The sequence below is a fragment of the Megalobrama amblycephala genome, linkage group LG24 (assembly GCF_018812025.1).
Source record: "Megalobrama amblycephala isolate DHTTF-2021 linkage group LG24, ASM1881202v1, whole genome shotgun sequence".
NCBI lineage: Eukaryota > Metazoa > Chordata > Actinopteri > Cypriniformes > Xenocyprididae > Megalobrama > Megalobrama amblycephala.
The window spans coordinates 9,262,622-9,274,615 of record NC_063067.1 but is presented as its reverse complement, the minus strand read 5'-3'; the positions used below and the strand labels follow the sequence as shown (position 1 = coordinate 9,274,615).

Sequence of the window (11,994 nt, the reverse complement as noted above, 5' to 3'; positions counted from 1 at the left end):
TGCTGTCTTTAGAAGGTTTTTGTCTTTCAAATACATTTTTAAAATATTATTTATTTTAATTTTACATTTTTATTATTTAATTATTAGTTTTTCATTAAACTGCACGAACCCGTCTGGGAAACCTTGACGTAATTTAAAATTTAATGCACTTCATGTTGCTGAAAACAAAGAATGGAATATATTTTCTTCCTTTTTTTTAATCTTAAATGTGTAATGTAATGGATTACGTTACTAACTACAATTTTTGTCATGTAATTTGGAATTAGTAACAGACTACAATTTATAAGTAATCTACCCAGCACTGCGCATTTGCCATTTGAATAACATTGAATATCCTGTCAGATAATATATATCCAAACATAATGCAAATATTACAATGATAATATACTGCAGTGTATGTGTGTTAAAACCACATCAAATATAACCAAATCACCAAATTTTATTACCACATTTCAAACGACAAGAGTACATATTTCAATACTATTCAAATTCTTTATTGTTTTTGGCTCCTTTCCAGGCTATACACTGAAGTCAACCTGCATTCAAAAGTCACTCTCTTTACATTTCCTGGTCTAATTGTACAATTCATCTGAACACAAAGAATATCATAGTGAACTTATCAAAACATAATAACTTGCTCCACCTCTGAACTGCCTTTTCAAATGACATCACAAATATCAATCGTTTTCAACCTCTCCAATCAACTAAATTCTGGTAAACAACACCAATGTTTCATGATGCATCAGTCATCAAGGATAAAACCAAATTCACATTGAATATCCTGTCAGAAATGCATCAACTTTTTAAAATTTATTCAGAATTTATTTGCATAATTTTTCTTAAGCTATAATCTGTATACTGTGATATACTGTGTATAATAATGCATTAATTATGCGTGGGTTTGTACCTGGTTTGAACTGAGTATCTCCAGTTAAAGTCGTTATTAAGCTGATATGGTTATTCTAAACTGCATGTGTAGTTCAGTTCTAAACTGCATTAAGTATTATATACAGTGAAAAGTGCAAATGCATAAATTGTCATAATTTCAAAACATGTCAGTGATAGACATAAAAATTAAAGTCCTTTCACAGTCTACAGAAAGAAATCAAAGGAACAGCTTGAAAAAATAACTCAGCTGTGCTTGTTTCTACAGTAAACACACACACACACACACACACTAGTGCATGAGCAGAGACTGCCACTGCTCTTGTCCATACACAAGGAAGCTGACTGCGGTTCGAAGGTCCTCCAGGTCTATGTTGGCGAGAAATGATCTCTGGAGTTCAGCTTCCACGGAGCTTCCGCCGGGCCCACGACCCTTCAGGAGCACCACAGCAGACTGACACAGCAGCCAGTCGAACATTTTATCCATTCTTGCCCGATCCAAGCTGGCCAAGACACGCTTGCCCCACAGGCTGATGTGAAGTATGTTAGCGGCCACTCGTGCACTGGGGCGCTAGAAATGAGCAGAGAAATTATTAAATAAATGTGTCAAAGAAAACAGTTAATGAACAGGTTTATCTTCTCATTCAAGTCTGAAGTGTTGAGTTTCAATATGGGTAAATTTCAAACTAGACCATTTTATGACCAACACTTATAAAGTCAAATAACTGATTGCAGAAATTATTATATACCTTGCGAGCGTTTCTGCGTAGAAGGAGCTTCACTACTAGCTGTACATCAGCAGGTACAGCAGCAGGAAGTGGAGGGAGTTGTCTTTCCTGGTAACTGCGGCTCTCCAGCCCCTGTGAGCTGTAGAAGGGGTTTGGCTGAGCGAAGAGCTCATAGGCAATCGCCCCTACGGCCCAGGCATCTGCTTTACTGTAATCAATCGTCACCCCTGGACCTGGGACTGCTGTGGCCACCTAGAAGATCAAGTAAAGTTAGCATAAATATACTTCATTTGATTAATATATAATCAGGGGTGCATATAAGTGGTGCACATGCACGACCAAAATAAAAAAAATGAGCTGGGTAAATAAGTTCAGACCGCTCATTTGATATTTGGGACATAGGAAATTTTCTCACCTCAGGTGCCATCAGACAGGAGTTTCCCCCTCTGTTGACCCACCAGCTGTTGAAGGGCAGTTTAAGGCCCAAATCCTCTGCCAGACAGCACCCAAAGTCAGTGATCACCAGTCTGGGACACTCAGCTTTAAAATAAAAACTCATTACAGTATGATTGAAGCATTTACTTAACACTAGCACAATACTGCAAGTCTATATTGGCATTAAAAAAAACTGGCTGCAATGTCTTGGGGCTCTTACTGCTGTCAAATTCCAGGAGCACATTGTCCGATTTGAGGTCTCTGTGAGCGATGCCCTGTCTGCACAGGTGGTCCACCCCTTCCAGCAGCTGCAGCAACATGAGAGAGGCCTGCATCCGGTTTGGTACACACACCTCCAGGTACTGCCGCAGGGTGCATGGGTAACTACAGCACAGGCACATCAACCATGATTTATCAGATAAAACAAAACAAAACACATTATTCATCAGAAAATTAGTCTAAAGGCCTGTTCATATCCAAACTGCAAAAGCTTGTATCACACTGGATGCTTTTTTTTTTTTTTTTTTGTGGTAAACCAAAAAAAAAAAATTGTGTGTGTGTATTATATATATATATATATATATATATATATATATATATATATAAAATAATAAATAAATAGAATACAATAATACAATAAATAAATAAATAAATAAATAGAATATTATAAATAAAAATAATTATTATTTCATTAATGTATTATTATTTTAATAATGCATACTTTTTGATTAAAAAATGTAATAATATTTTATTATATTTAACAATACATGAAATCATATAAATATAATAATTATCACTTATTATTGTTATTGTTTTATTTATTTTATTAATTTAGTAATATTTTAAAATAAATGTTTTGTAATAAATAAATATAATAATTATTACAACTATCATTAATTATGTTCATTTCATTTATTAAATAATTTTTATTATAAATAATTTATTAAAACAAATATAACTACTATTAATTTTAATTATAATATTGTTTAGTTATATTATTATCAATTATGTTTTATTATTTTTTTCACAATTTTATAATATATAAATATAATAAATACTATTATCATTAATTGTTGTTTATTTTTCCATATTTTATTAGTAATAATATTTGTTATGAAAATAAATATAATTATTAGTATTTTTATTCATTATTATTATTGTTTTATTATTATCAATTATGTTTGTTATTTTTATTCTATTTACTTATCATTTTTATTAAATATTATGTTTGTTTTATTATCAATTGTGTTTATTATTTTTATTGTATGTATTTATTATTATTTTATAATAAATATATTTAACAATAAATAAATAAAATCATAATTATTGCTATAATAATTAATAATTATTGCTTCATTATTGATTTATTTTTATTTTATTAGCAGAGTGCTTCCTCACTTCTTCATGACCAGGAACAGTGTTCGATTACTGCCCAAACCCAGCGGATTGAGTCGGGCAGGCAGGACATCGGGGTACTCTTCCTGAGCTCCAGGCAGCAGCGGGACCTCCGCAGTGAAGGCCCGGTACACTGTGATCACGTTGGGATGAGCGGTCAGCCGTTTAGGCACTGTTCCAAAGTGCCTGTAAAAATAGCAAAGCCACTGGCAATGATTCAGTGTATTTTAAGACCATGTTGTCCAGCTAAAGTTTGCATATGAACTCACCCATGCAAAGCAATCTCTCCTTGCTCTTTCGTTAAGGCCTGTGGGCAGGCAGGAACCAACTCCATAGACATAGAGCGAAGGATGGCGTCACTTGATGAACCAGCCTACAGGACGATGTCAAATGTTCAGTATGTCATTAGAAAAAGCTGTTGATGTATTCTGGAATAGTGTATGTAGATGCATTCTGCACAAAATGCAAAAATGCTGTAACTTCTCACCCCAATGTTCCACATCATTTTCATAGCTAAAGGAAAGCTGGGTGTAGTAGGGAATCTAAGTGGTCCTGCTTTCTTATTGTCATCATCTGTTTCTTTCTGGTTCAGTTCCACCAGTGAACACTTCTCACTCTCCGCAGGGAACGCGAACGGAGCCGCTGCCTCATACACGGCTGCATTACAACCTTTCCCAATCTGTTTCCCAATGACATAGTCCTCCAACTTGTAGCCTGATGTAAAGGGCTTCAGAGGGCTCTGGAACTTCTTCTTTCTGAATACGGCCTATATTGAAAAAATTTTGAAAAATATTCAAATAAGCATGCAAATACACATGTAATTGCAGTCGAGACATTTTCTATGTTTCTGTAGCAGGACAATGTATCATGAATTTGTTTAAATAAATATAAATGAGGAAGTTGTATTCCTAAGTATGCATGCACTTGCAATCAAATCATAATGGATTACAGAAGTAATTTGCATATTTACAATATTCTCTGCATACCATTTGCATATGTACTTGTGGTTAAAAGCGACTAGGTTAAATGAAATTTAGAAGTACATTTACGATGATATACATTTATCCAAAGCGACTTACAAAAGGGGAACAAATGCAATTCATCAAAATTCATCAACATTATTTGTAATATAAAAAAAAGCCAGGTTTGTTAGACAGCTAGATTAGGAAGCAAGCTATAAAAAAGATTTTTTTTTCTTTCTGTGCTTGTGTGTGTGTGTGCCAGAATTAACTAGTAATCTGATGCTATAAATCATTTTATCAATAATGGCACGTAAAAACACAAAATTACTATGGTACATTTATCAGAAGATTACATTAACTAATAACCTGTTTTTATTTAATAACCTGTTGTTTACTTACAATTACATTTATTATATGCAACAAGGAATATGACAATTTAATAATGTAATATTAAATATAACAAATATGCATAATACACACACACACTCTTGCATTCAAAGAATACATTTTTATAATTTCATGCATTCCCTGCGAATCAAACCCATGACCATGTTCGACTGTTTGAGCTACAGGAATGCTCAATTATTATTGTCATCATCATCATTTTATATACAACTATATACATCATTTTATATACATCATTTTGTGTTCTTGATGTCACCTGTATCTCCTGACACAGAGCAACACTTGTCCTGTCCTCCTCCTGCTGCTGTTCAATCAGCCCTAAACCCACCCCAAAAGCCAGGAAAACAGCCCTGTTCCTGGGTGAACCACCCCCAATCACTCTCCTAAAAGCGCCGGACTGGAGCTGGGCGGCCAGCCCGCTGAGAGACAGGCGGAAGAAGCGGTACCGACCAGGCAGGAAGGTCTGCGGCTGGACGGTGCGGGTCGGCCGGGACACACGCAGCCGCTCACCGCGGAACTTCGCTGCCACTCGGCCGGCGGGTTTGAAGAGACCCAGCTGGAAAACTGACCTCCCCAGCTCCAACCCCCGACTGAGAGCATGTTTGACTGACATTTTGAGCCAAATAAATAACTAAATTTCGCGTTGACAGAAAAACAATCGATCCCCTTTAACTTCTCCCTACATTATAACTCAAGGACAATGTTTATGTAACGCTGATTGGCCGGCGGCTAATTTTCAAAATAAAAGTCAAAAGGCATGTATTTCACAATAAAAGTCGAGGTGGCAGGTATTTTAAAATAAAAGTACCAAAAGAACCACACAACAGTTCAGAATAGGGTTATAATTTATTAGTTTACACATTTACTGTATGCTTTTATTGCGAAATAATAGAACCACACATCCATTCAATACATTATAAGTCTATCTATTCTACACATTTGCTATGTAACATTGCTTATAACTTAACATTTATTTCTAAAAGTCAACAGTCGAATGGTTTTTCAGTGTTGCCCCCAGGTCATCAGGGCCAAATGAACATGGCAGGAGCTCCTCCACTGTCATCAGTTTGTAAGATCCATCAGATTTTGACAGATAAACGTCCCACTGTGAGCCAAACTGCAAAAAAAGGATGACATAACCAGTCTCTTAACTGACAGTTTTAATAAAAGGTGAAAAATTATTTATGCAGTGTGTTATTCACAATGCAATTTTGTGTTTTTTGTTGTAAGCCACACCTAAACTTCTCAAAATTTCCTATATTAGGAGTTCTGACTGATGACTTGTTTTTGCATGCCACAGAGTAAATGCACGTTTTACATGTCTTTGTAAATAATAGTAATAATATCAATGATATATATATATATATATATATATATATATATATATATATATATTTTTTTTTTTTTTTTTTTTTTTTTTTTAGAAGCACTAACCTCTCTCATGAACTGCCTGCAGGCTCCACATGGAGAAATAAACCGATCTTCAAGGTCACTGCACAAAACAATGTATGCCAGGAATATTACTCAACAGTATTTATACTTCAGCCAATACATATATATCAATATACCTGGCAATTGCGATGGCTTTGAAGGCTGTATGTCCCTCAGACACAGCTTTTGAGATAGCAGTCCTCTCAGCACACAATCCAGTGGTGTAACATGCATTCTCTATATTACAGCCTGTTAACAGCACATCACAATATACTAATGAACCATGAACAAACAGAGATATACTGTAGATATGTATATCAATTCATGTGTCTCATATTGTCTGTCTGGTTTCCTTTTGGGACATCCATTTAGCATATGTGAAATAAATGTATATTTTTTTGTTATGTGTAAATATAGTTGCAGCATAAACAAAATATACACTACTGTTGAAGAGTTTGGGGTCAGTAATTGTTTTTTTTTTTTAATAATACTTTAATACTTTGAATACTTTTATTCAGCAAGGATGCATTAAATTGATCAAAAGTGACAGTATAGAGATTTATAATCATCCAAAAGATTCCTATTTCAAATAAATTAACTTTCTAATCATCAAAGAATCCTGAAAAAAATATTGTATTGCAACTGTTTTCAACATTGATAATAGTAATGTTTCTTGAGCAGTAAATCAATATATTAAAATGATTTCTGAAGGATAATGTGACGCTAAAGACTGATACTGAAAACTCAGCTTTGACATCACAGGAATAAATTACTCTTTAAAATATAATACAATAGAAAATTGTAATTATTTTATATTACAGTATATTACAATTATTTTAAATAAATATTTTTTACTGTATTTTTGATCAAATAAGTGCAGTTTGGTGAGCAAAAGAGACTAAAAAGACATTAAAATGTTTGAATGGTATATAGCTTTCATTCAATCTATCTATCTATCTATCTATCTATCTATATATATATATATATATATATATATATATGTATGTATGTATGTATGTATGTGTAAGAGTGTCCTCACCTGTGAACACACTTCCATCGCTTGTTAAGACAGCTGCTCCAACCCTGAATTTGCTGTAGGGACAGTACGCCAGGTTTCTGGCTTCCTGAGATTTCTGAACAAGCGCTTGTGGGCTCCAGCTATCCATAATGCTGCTGACTGGAGACTCTGTTCCAACAGACAGGCACTGCATGGCTTCAAGTCATAAGTTAATGGGTGTGTGTGTGTGTGTGTGTGTGTGTGTTAAAGGAGGAAATTAGTGATGCAATGAATGTGGAGTAATTCTGCACCATTGCACCATTAGACAGAGCACGCTTAAAATAATAAGCATTTATTCTCATACTAGAAAATATTTAATAGAGGTATGCACAGATGGTAACGAGACGGATGAGTAACAATGATCCTTTTAACTCAGTCCAGAGTCCAGACACTCGTGTGGAAATGACTGCAATAAAGACACAAGTTAGAGCTTGTTGTAAACTTTTATTTTTTTATATATATAGGCTACACACATATTTGGCAGTTTGATACACGCTCTGAACCACTGATTTGAAACTTCATGAAGCAGTGAAATTACCCATCACTAGATATTGTTGAATAAAGTCACTATTTTGTTTTGTTTTGTTTTGTTTTTTTGGCGCACAAAAAGTATTCTCGTCTCTTCATAGAACTATTGAACCACTATAGTCACATGAACTGTTTTAAATATGTCTTTTGTAGCTTTCATGTTAATTATCTTCCTGGTAATGCAGGCCTCACTGAGCCATCGGATTTGATCAAAAATATCTTAAATTGTGTTCTGAAAATGAACGAAGGTTTTACGGGTGTGGAACGACATGAGGGTGAGTAATTAATGACAGAATTTACATTTTTGGGTGAACTATCCCTTTAAGAGGCTTAATTTCTCCATCCCTACTTCAATTGTTTTAGGTCTTTTGCAAATGTTTCGATCGAATTTACTCATTTTAAGCCTGTTTTTAATGTCATTGTTCATATGTGAAAAAAGCTACGAAACTAAACCAGCCAATCAGATTTCTTCTCACCCATATCCGCCACGCCCACCCATGCACGCACACACATTTGACTTTACAACACACCAGGGGCGTAGGAGCGATTTTGAACCTGGGGGGGACAGTAAATGCCGGGGGGGGGGATCCGGGAAATTCCCCGTTATAATCATTCATATATATATATATATATATATATATATATATATATAAGCACTTAAATGCTAATTTCTAATGACTTTTGGGAACGGATTGCAGTGTTTCCCACAGGATTTTGTGAGACTGTGGTGGGTAGACATCGGTTCATCTAGGGGGGTCCGGGGGCATGCCCCCCGAAGGAAAATTTTGTACATTTTAAATTTAAATGCATAAATCTGGTGTATTCTGAGAGCAAAATTATGTGACTAGATCAATAAAGAAATTTGTTCTCTTGTAAACAATTTTGTGCTCTAAAAGTAGGCTAATTTATTTATTGGTGATGGTTGGGCACATTAGTCATGTACACAACATATAGTAGGCTAAATGATAGTTCATAAGTGGTCAAACATGTAGAGTACACATTTAAACCATTAAAAATATGTAGCAAAAGAGGTTACCTTTGTTGAATTAATTTATTAGTGGGAGCCTGTATCTTTGATTTGTTAACCAATCCAGAATGCACTAAACACAACATCTCATTATAGAGAAAAATAACAAATGAATAAAAATATATTCATAAGCTGACCAATAAATAAATAAGTAAACTAGGCGAGTATATAATTCAGCAGCAAAAAATATTCTAGCCTAAAAACTTTGCACAGTAATTTTATAAATCCAAATGTTAATAAAAAGTTTAAAATTACTATTTGTATTATGAAATTAGATTTATATGTAAATAATTATATGTATTTATATTAATGTAACATTAAAAGACGCTTATTTTAAATGTATTGTGCAGCTTTTTAATGGGGCAACAAGCTATAGATACGACAGAACAAAATAGGCTATTAATAATCTTTCAGTGTGCAAAACCATGATAATATGAAACGCTTCAAAACAACAGCAAAAAACCGCTAATGCACATCCCGGGTGCAGAATGATGCGCTTGAAGCAATATCGAGTCAGAGCGCGCAGTTGTGCTGCGCATTGAAAACTTCACGGTACAAAGAGAATCCCTGTGTACATCTGACTGTATCTAACAGTTTATTAATCATATGTTTCTTTCATTTTTAAATTCCAGTTATTGTGCGTGTGACACGAATTCATAGTCCTTGTGTTGTGCGATCTAACAGACATCCTGTAGCCAGTATGATGATTGACATCGTTCAGAAACAGCAATAAACTCCAGCAAGATAAAGTCATTTTATGCAAATCCACAGCCCTTTATCTACATATCAAGTATTATAATGGGAATATATCATATTGGAGAGTTTTACCGTTTTACCTGACTGTCGTTACCGAACGCGACGCGCTGTGTGAGTGCTGCATGATTGACAGCTGTAGCGGAGGGAAGACGAGTTTCTGACCGTGAACTTATCGATGTATATTTCTTCTGTCCCTCACATGAAGCCATGGAATGGCTTCAGATGACTTTGAATATAGTGCACGAAACTTAATTGGTGCTAGTCTACTTATTTTGCTCTCTGTCTCCCACTTTTGCTATATAAAAGAGCGCAATTTACGGTGCGTGCGTGTGTGTGTAACCATGGCGACAAAAAACGACCAACTTTCGGAACCTGCACTTAAGCCTATAATTTCGTTTTTAAAAATTTAATTATGCATTTAAAAGTTGCAGAATGGATTAATTTGGAGACTCTGAAATCGGCAGAGATAGGCAGGCAATGCAAAACAAAATCTGACATTGGGAAATAGTGAGGGGGACAAAACTTAGATTTTGAAATGTGGGGGGGACGTGTCCCCCCCACGTATAATGGCTCCTACGCCCCTGCAACACACAAACGCACATCTTCATTTATTCTCATTCTCTCTTGCTTTCTTAATATGGCATGAGTGTACGCAGATAGATTTTAATAATCAATTTAAAAATGATGAAAAACGGCATTATTTAGCGCTCTCTCATGGTACGTACAGCAGTACATTGAAAAATATAAGCACTAGATTCCCATATATGGAAATGTATTATGTAATATATCACATTATATTTTGCAGTAGCCTATATTCCCATATATTTTTGCTACGTAGGAGGGTCTGTGGTTGGAAAGATGCATGAGAAACCCTGGCCTGCAGCGGTCAACCTGAAGCTTTCACCTGCACACCCACTGAAGCTAAGCAGGGTTGAGCCCGGTCTCTATACGGATGGGAAAGCTCCTGGAGACCGGGTAGCTGCGGGAAGAGGTGTTGGAGAGGCGAGCGGGTCTGATCAACCTGTGGCCTGAGTGGGTCCTAACGCCCCAGGACAGTCGCAATAAACTGTACTGTATAAAGGGTTAACATAAACCCCAGAAAATAAGGGGTGTAACCCTGGTGTAAAATAGTCCACACATCACATCACATCACATACCGCCCAACGCCCCAGTACAGTCGCCATAAACTGTACTGAATAAAGGGTTAAAATAAACCCCAGAAAATAAGGGGTGTAACCCTGGGGCAAAAACAATCCCTTAGTTAGTTAGTTAGTTTCACATCACATATTATATGCTTTATTTAGTTCTTACAACTACATGGAAGCATTACTATTTTAATGTTTTTGAAAGAAGTCTCATAAGACACTCATTAAGCCTACATTAATTTGATCAAAAATACAGAAAAAAAAGTAATATTGTCAAATATTATTACAACTTAAAATAATGGTATAAATCGCAAGCAATGTTTAAATACTTCATTCATTCACGCTGCAAAAATGCTTTTCTTAGTGAGTATTTTTGTCTTATTTATAGTACAAATATCTTAAAATTCTTGAATCAAGATGGATTTTCTATATAAGAAAATTATATAAGATATTTAGTTTTTACTGTGAAGTGCATTTTACTTAAGTAAAATCATCTGCCAGTGTGGTTATAAAAATAATCTTAATGCAAACGGAAAACATGATTATTCGGATTATCTATTACTAAGTGCAAATTTACACTAACTCCACCCATCGATGCCCGACGAGATTAAAACTGACGCGCGTCATTCAACGCTTTCAATGGCCTAGGCAGTAGCGCGCGAATTAATTAGCTTTGACACTTATCCACCTGTTTCCGCGGGGCGCTACTGTAAAAGAGAACGTGGTACAAAAGTTTTATTTAAAGTAAAATCAATTAAATGGAATTAACTAATCATCTAATAAGATTTAATATAGAGTGTCTGTATAATTTGTGTTCTTTTATCAATTTTAAAGGCTTGTTTATCTGTTCCATGGCTCAAGCTAAACAGGCCAATAAGAGATTAATAACTACCATTATTCATTTTAATTATTCTAATGTATAATTAAAACATCTACAACTGTATAAAACTGATCGGAGATCAGGTAAAACCATAGGGTAAAGCCCTAGACACTTGTTCAATAGTTCTCAGTGAATCTGCATGATTCATGGGCTCACTTTATCATCGCCCTCTATCGGTGAACCACTGAAATTTCGAACTGTTTCGAAACAGTGATGACGTAATGAAGCCTCGTTTACTAAAATCACGTGACTTTGGCAGTTTGATACACGCTCCGAATCACTGATTCGAAACAAAAAGATTCATGAAGCTTCGGAGCTTCGGCTGAAAGGATCATGATAGACGGAGAGATCGCGCACATC

General features: G+C 35.1%; 2 protein-coding genes across 3 annotated transcripts; both read right to left on the bottom strand.

The window, feature by feature from the left end:
* Positions 1-421: 421 nt before the first annotated feature.
* Positions 422-5,537, bottom strand: pink1 (PTEN induced kinase 1). Of its 2 annotated transcripts, none has more exons than XM_048178212.1 (8): positions 5,043-5,537; positions 3,931-4,209; positions 3,713-3,816; positions 3,447-3,629; positions 2,269-2,432; positions 2,029-2,153; positions 1,635-1,865; positions 422-1,456 (listed from the first exon to the last, which is right to left on the bottom strand). In XM_048178212.1, the coding sequence occupies exons 1-8, from the start codon at positions 5,421-5,423 to the stop codon at positions 1,178-1,180; spliced, it is 1,746 nt and encodes a 581-aa protein (XP_048034169.1). In that variant the 5' UTR covers positions 5,424-5,537; the 3' UTR covers positions 422-1,177. The 2 variants fall into 2 exon arrangements, with proteins under 2 accessions (XP_048034169.1, XP_048034170.1); XM_048178213.1 differs by having other exon boundaries at positions 5,067-5,535.
* Positions 5,538-5,637: 100 nt separating this feature from the next.
* Positions 5,638-7,486, bottom strand: LOC125260072 (cytidine deaminase-like). Its single transcript, XM_048178214.1, has 4 exons — positions 7,281-7,486; positions 6,379-6,490; positions 6,245-6,302; positions 5,638-5,927 (listed from the first exon to the last, which is right to left on the bottom strand). The coding sequence occupies exons 1-4, from the start codon at positions 7,450-7,452 to the stop codon at positions 5,787-5,789; spliced, it is 483 nt and encodes a 160-aa protein (XP_048034171.1). The 5' UTR covers positions 7,453-7,486; the 3' UTR covers positions 5,638-5,786.
* Between the last annotated feature and the right edge of the window lie 4,508 nt (positions 7,487-11,994).

Bases quoted from the DNA above. Each gene is read 5' to 3' on its own strand.
- LOC125260072 (XM_048178214.1), bottom strand. From the start codon at position 7,452: ATGCAGTGCCTGTCTGTTGGAACAGAGTCTCCAGTCAGCAGCATTATG. The intron at 6,491-7,280 runs GTGAGGACACTC...TGCTGTTAACAG, and splicing joins CGATGGAAGTGTGTTCACAG to GCTGTAATATAGAGAATGCA. The intron at 6,303-6,378 runs GTATATTGATAT...TGTTTTGTGCAG, and splicing joins AAAGCCATCGCAATTGCCAG to TGACCTTGAAGATCGGTTTA.
- pink1 (XM_048178212.1), bottom strand. From the start codon at position 5,423: ATGTCAGTCAAACATGCTCTCAGTCGGGGGTTGGAGCTGGGGAGGTCA. The intron at 3,817-3,930 runs GTGAGAAGTTAC...ATCGTCCTGTAG, and splicing joins AAATGATGTGGAACATTGGG to GCTGGTTCATCAAGTGACGC. The intron at 2,154-2,268 runs GTAAGAGCCCCA...TTTATTTTAAAG, and splicing joins GCTCCTGGAATTTGACAGCA to CTGAGTGTCCCAGACTGGTG.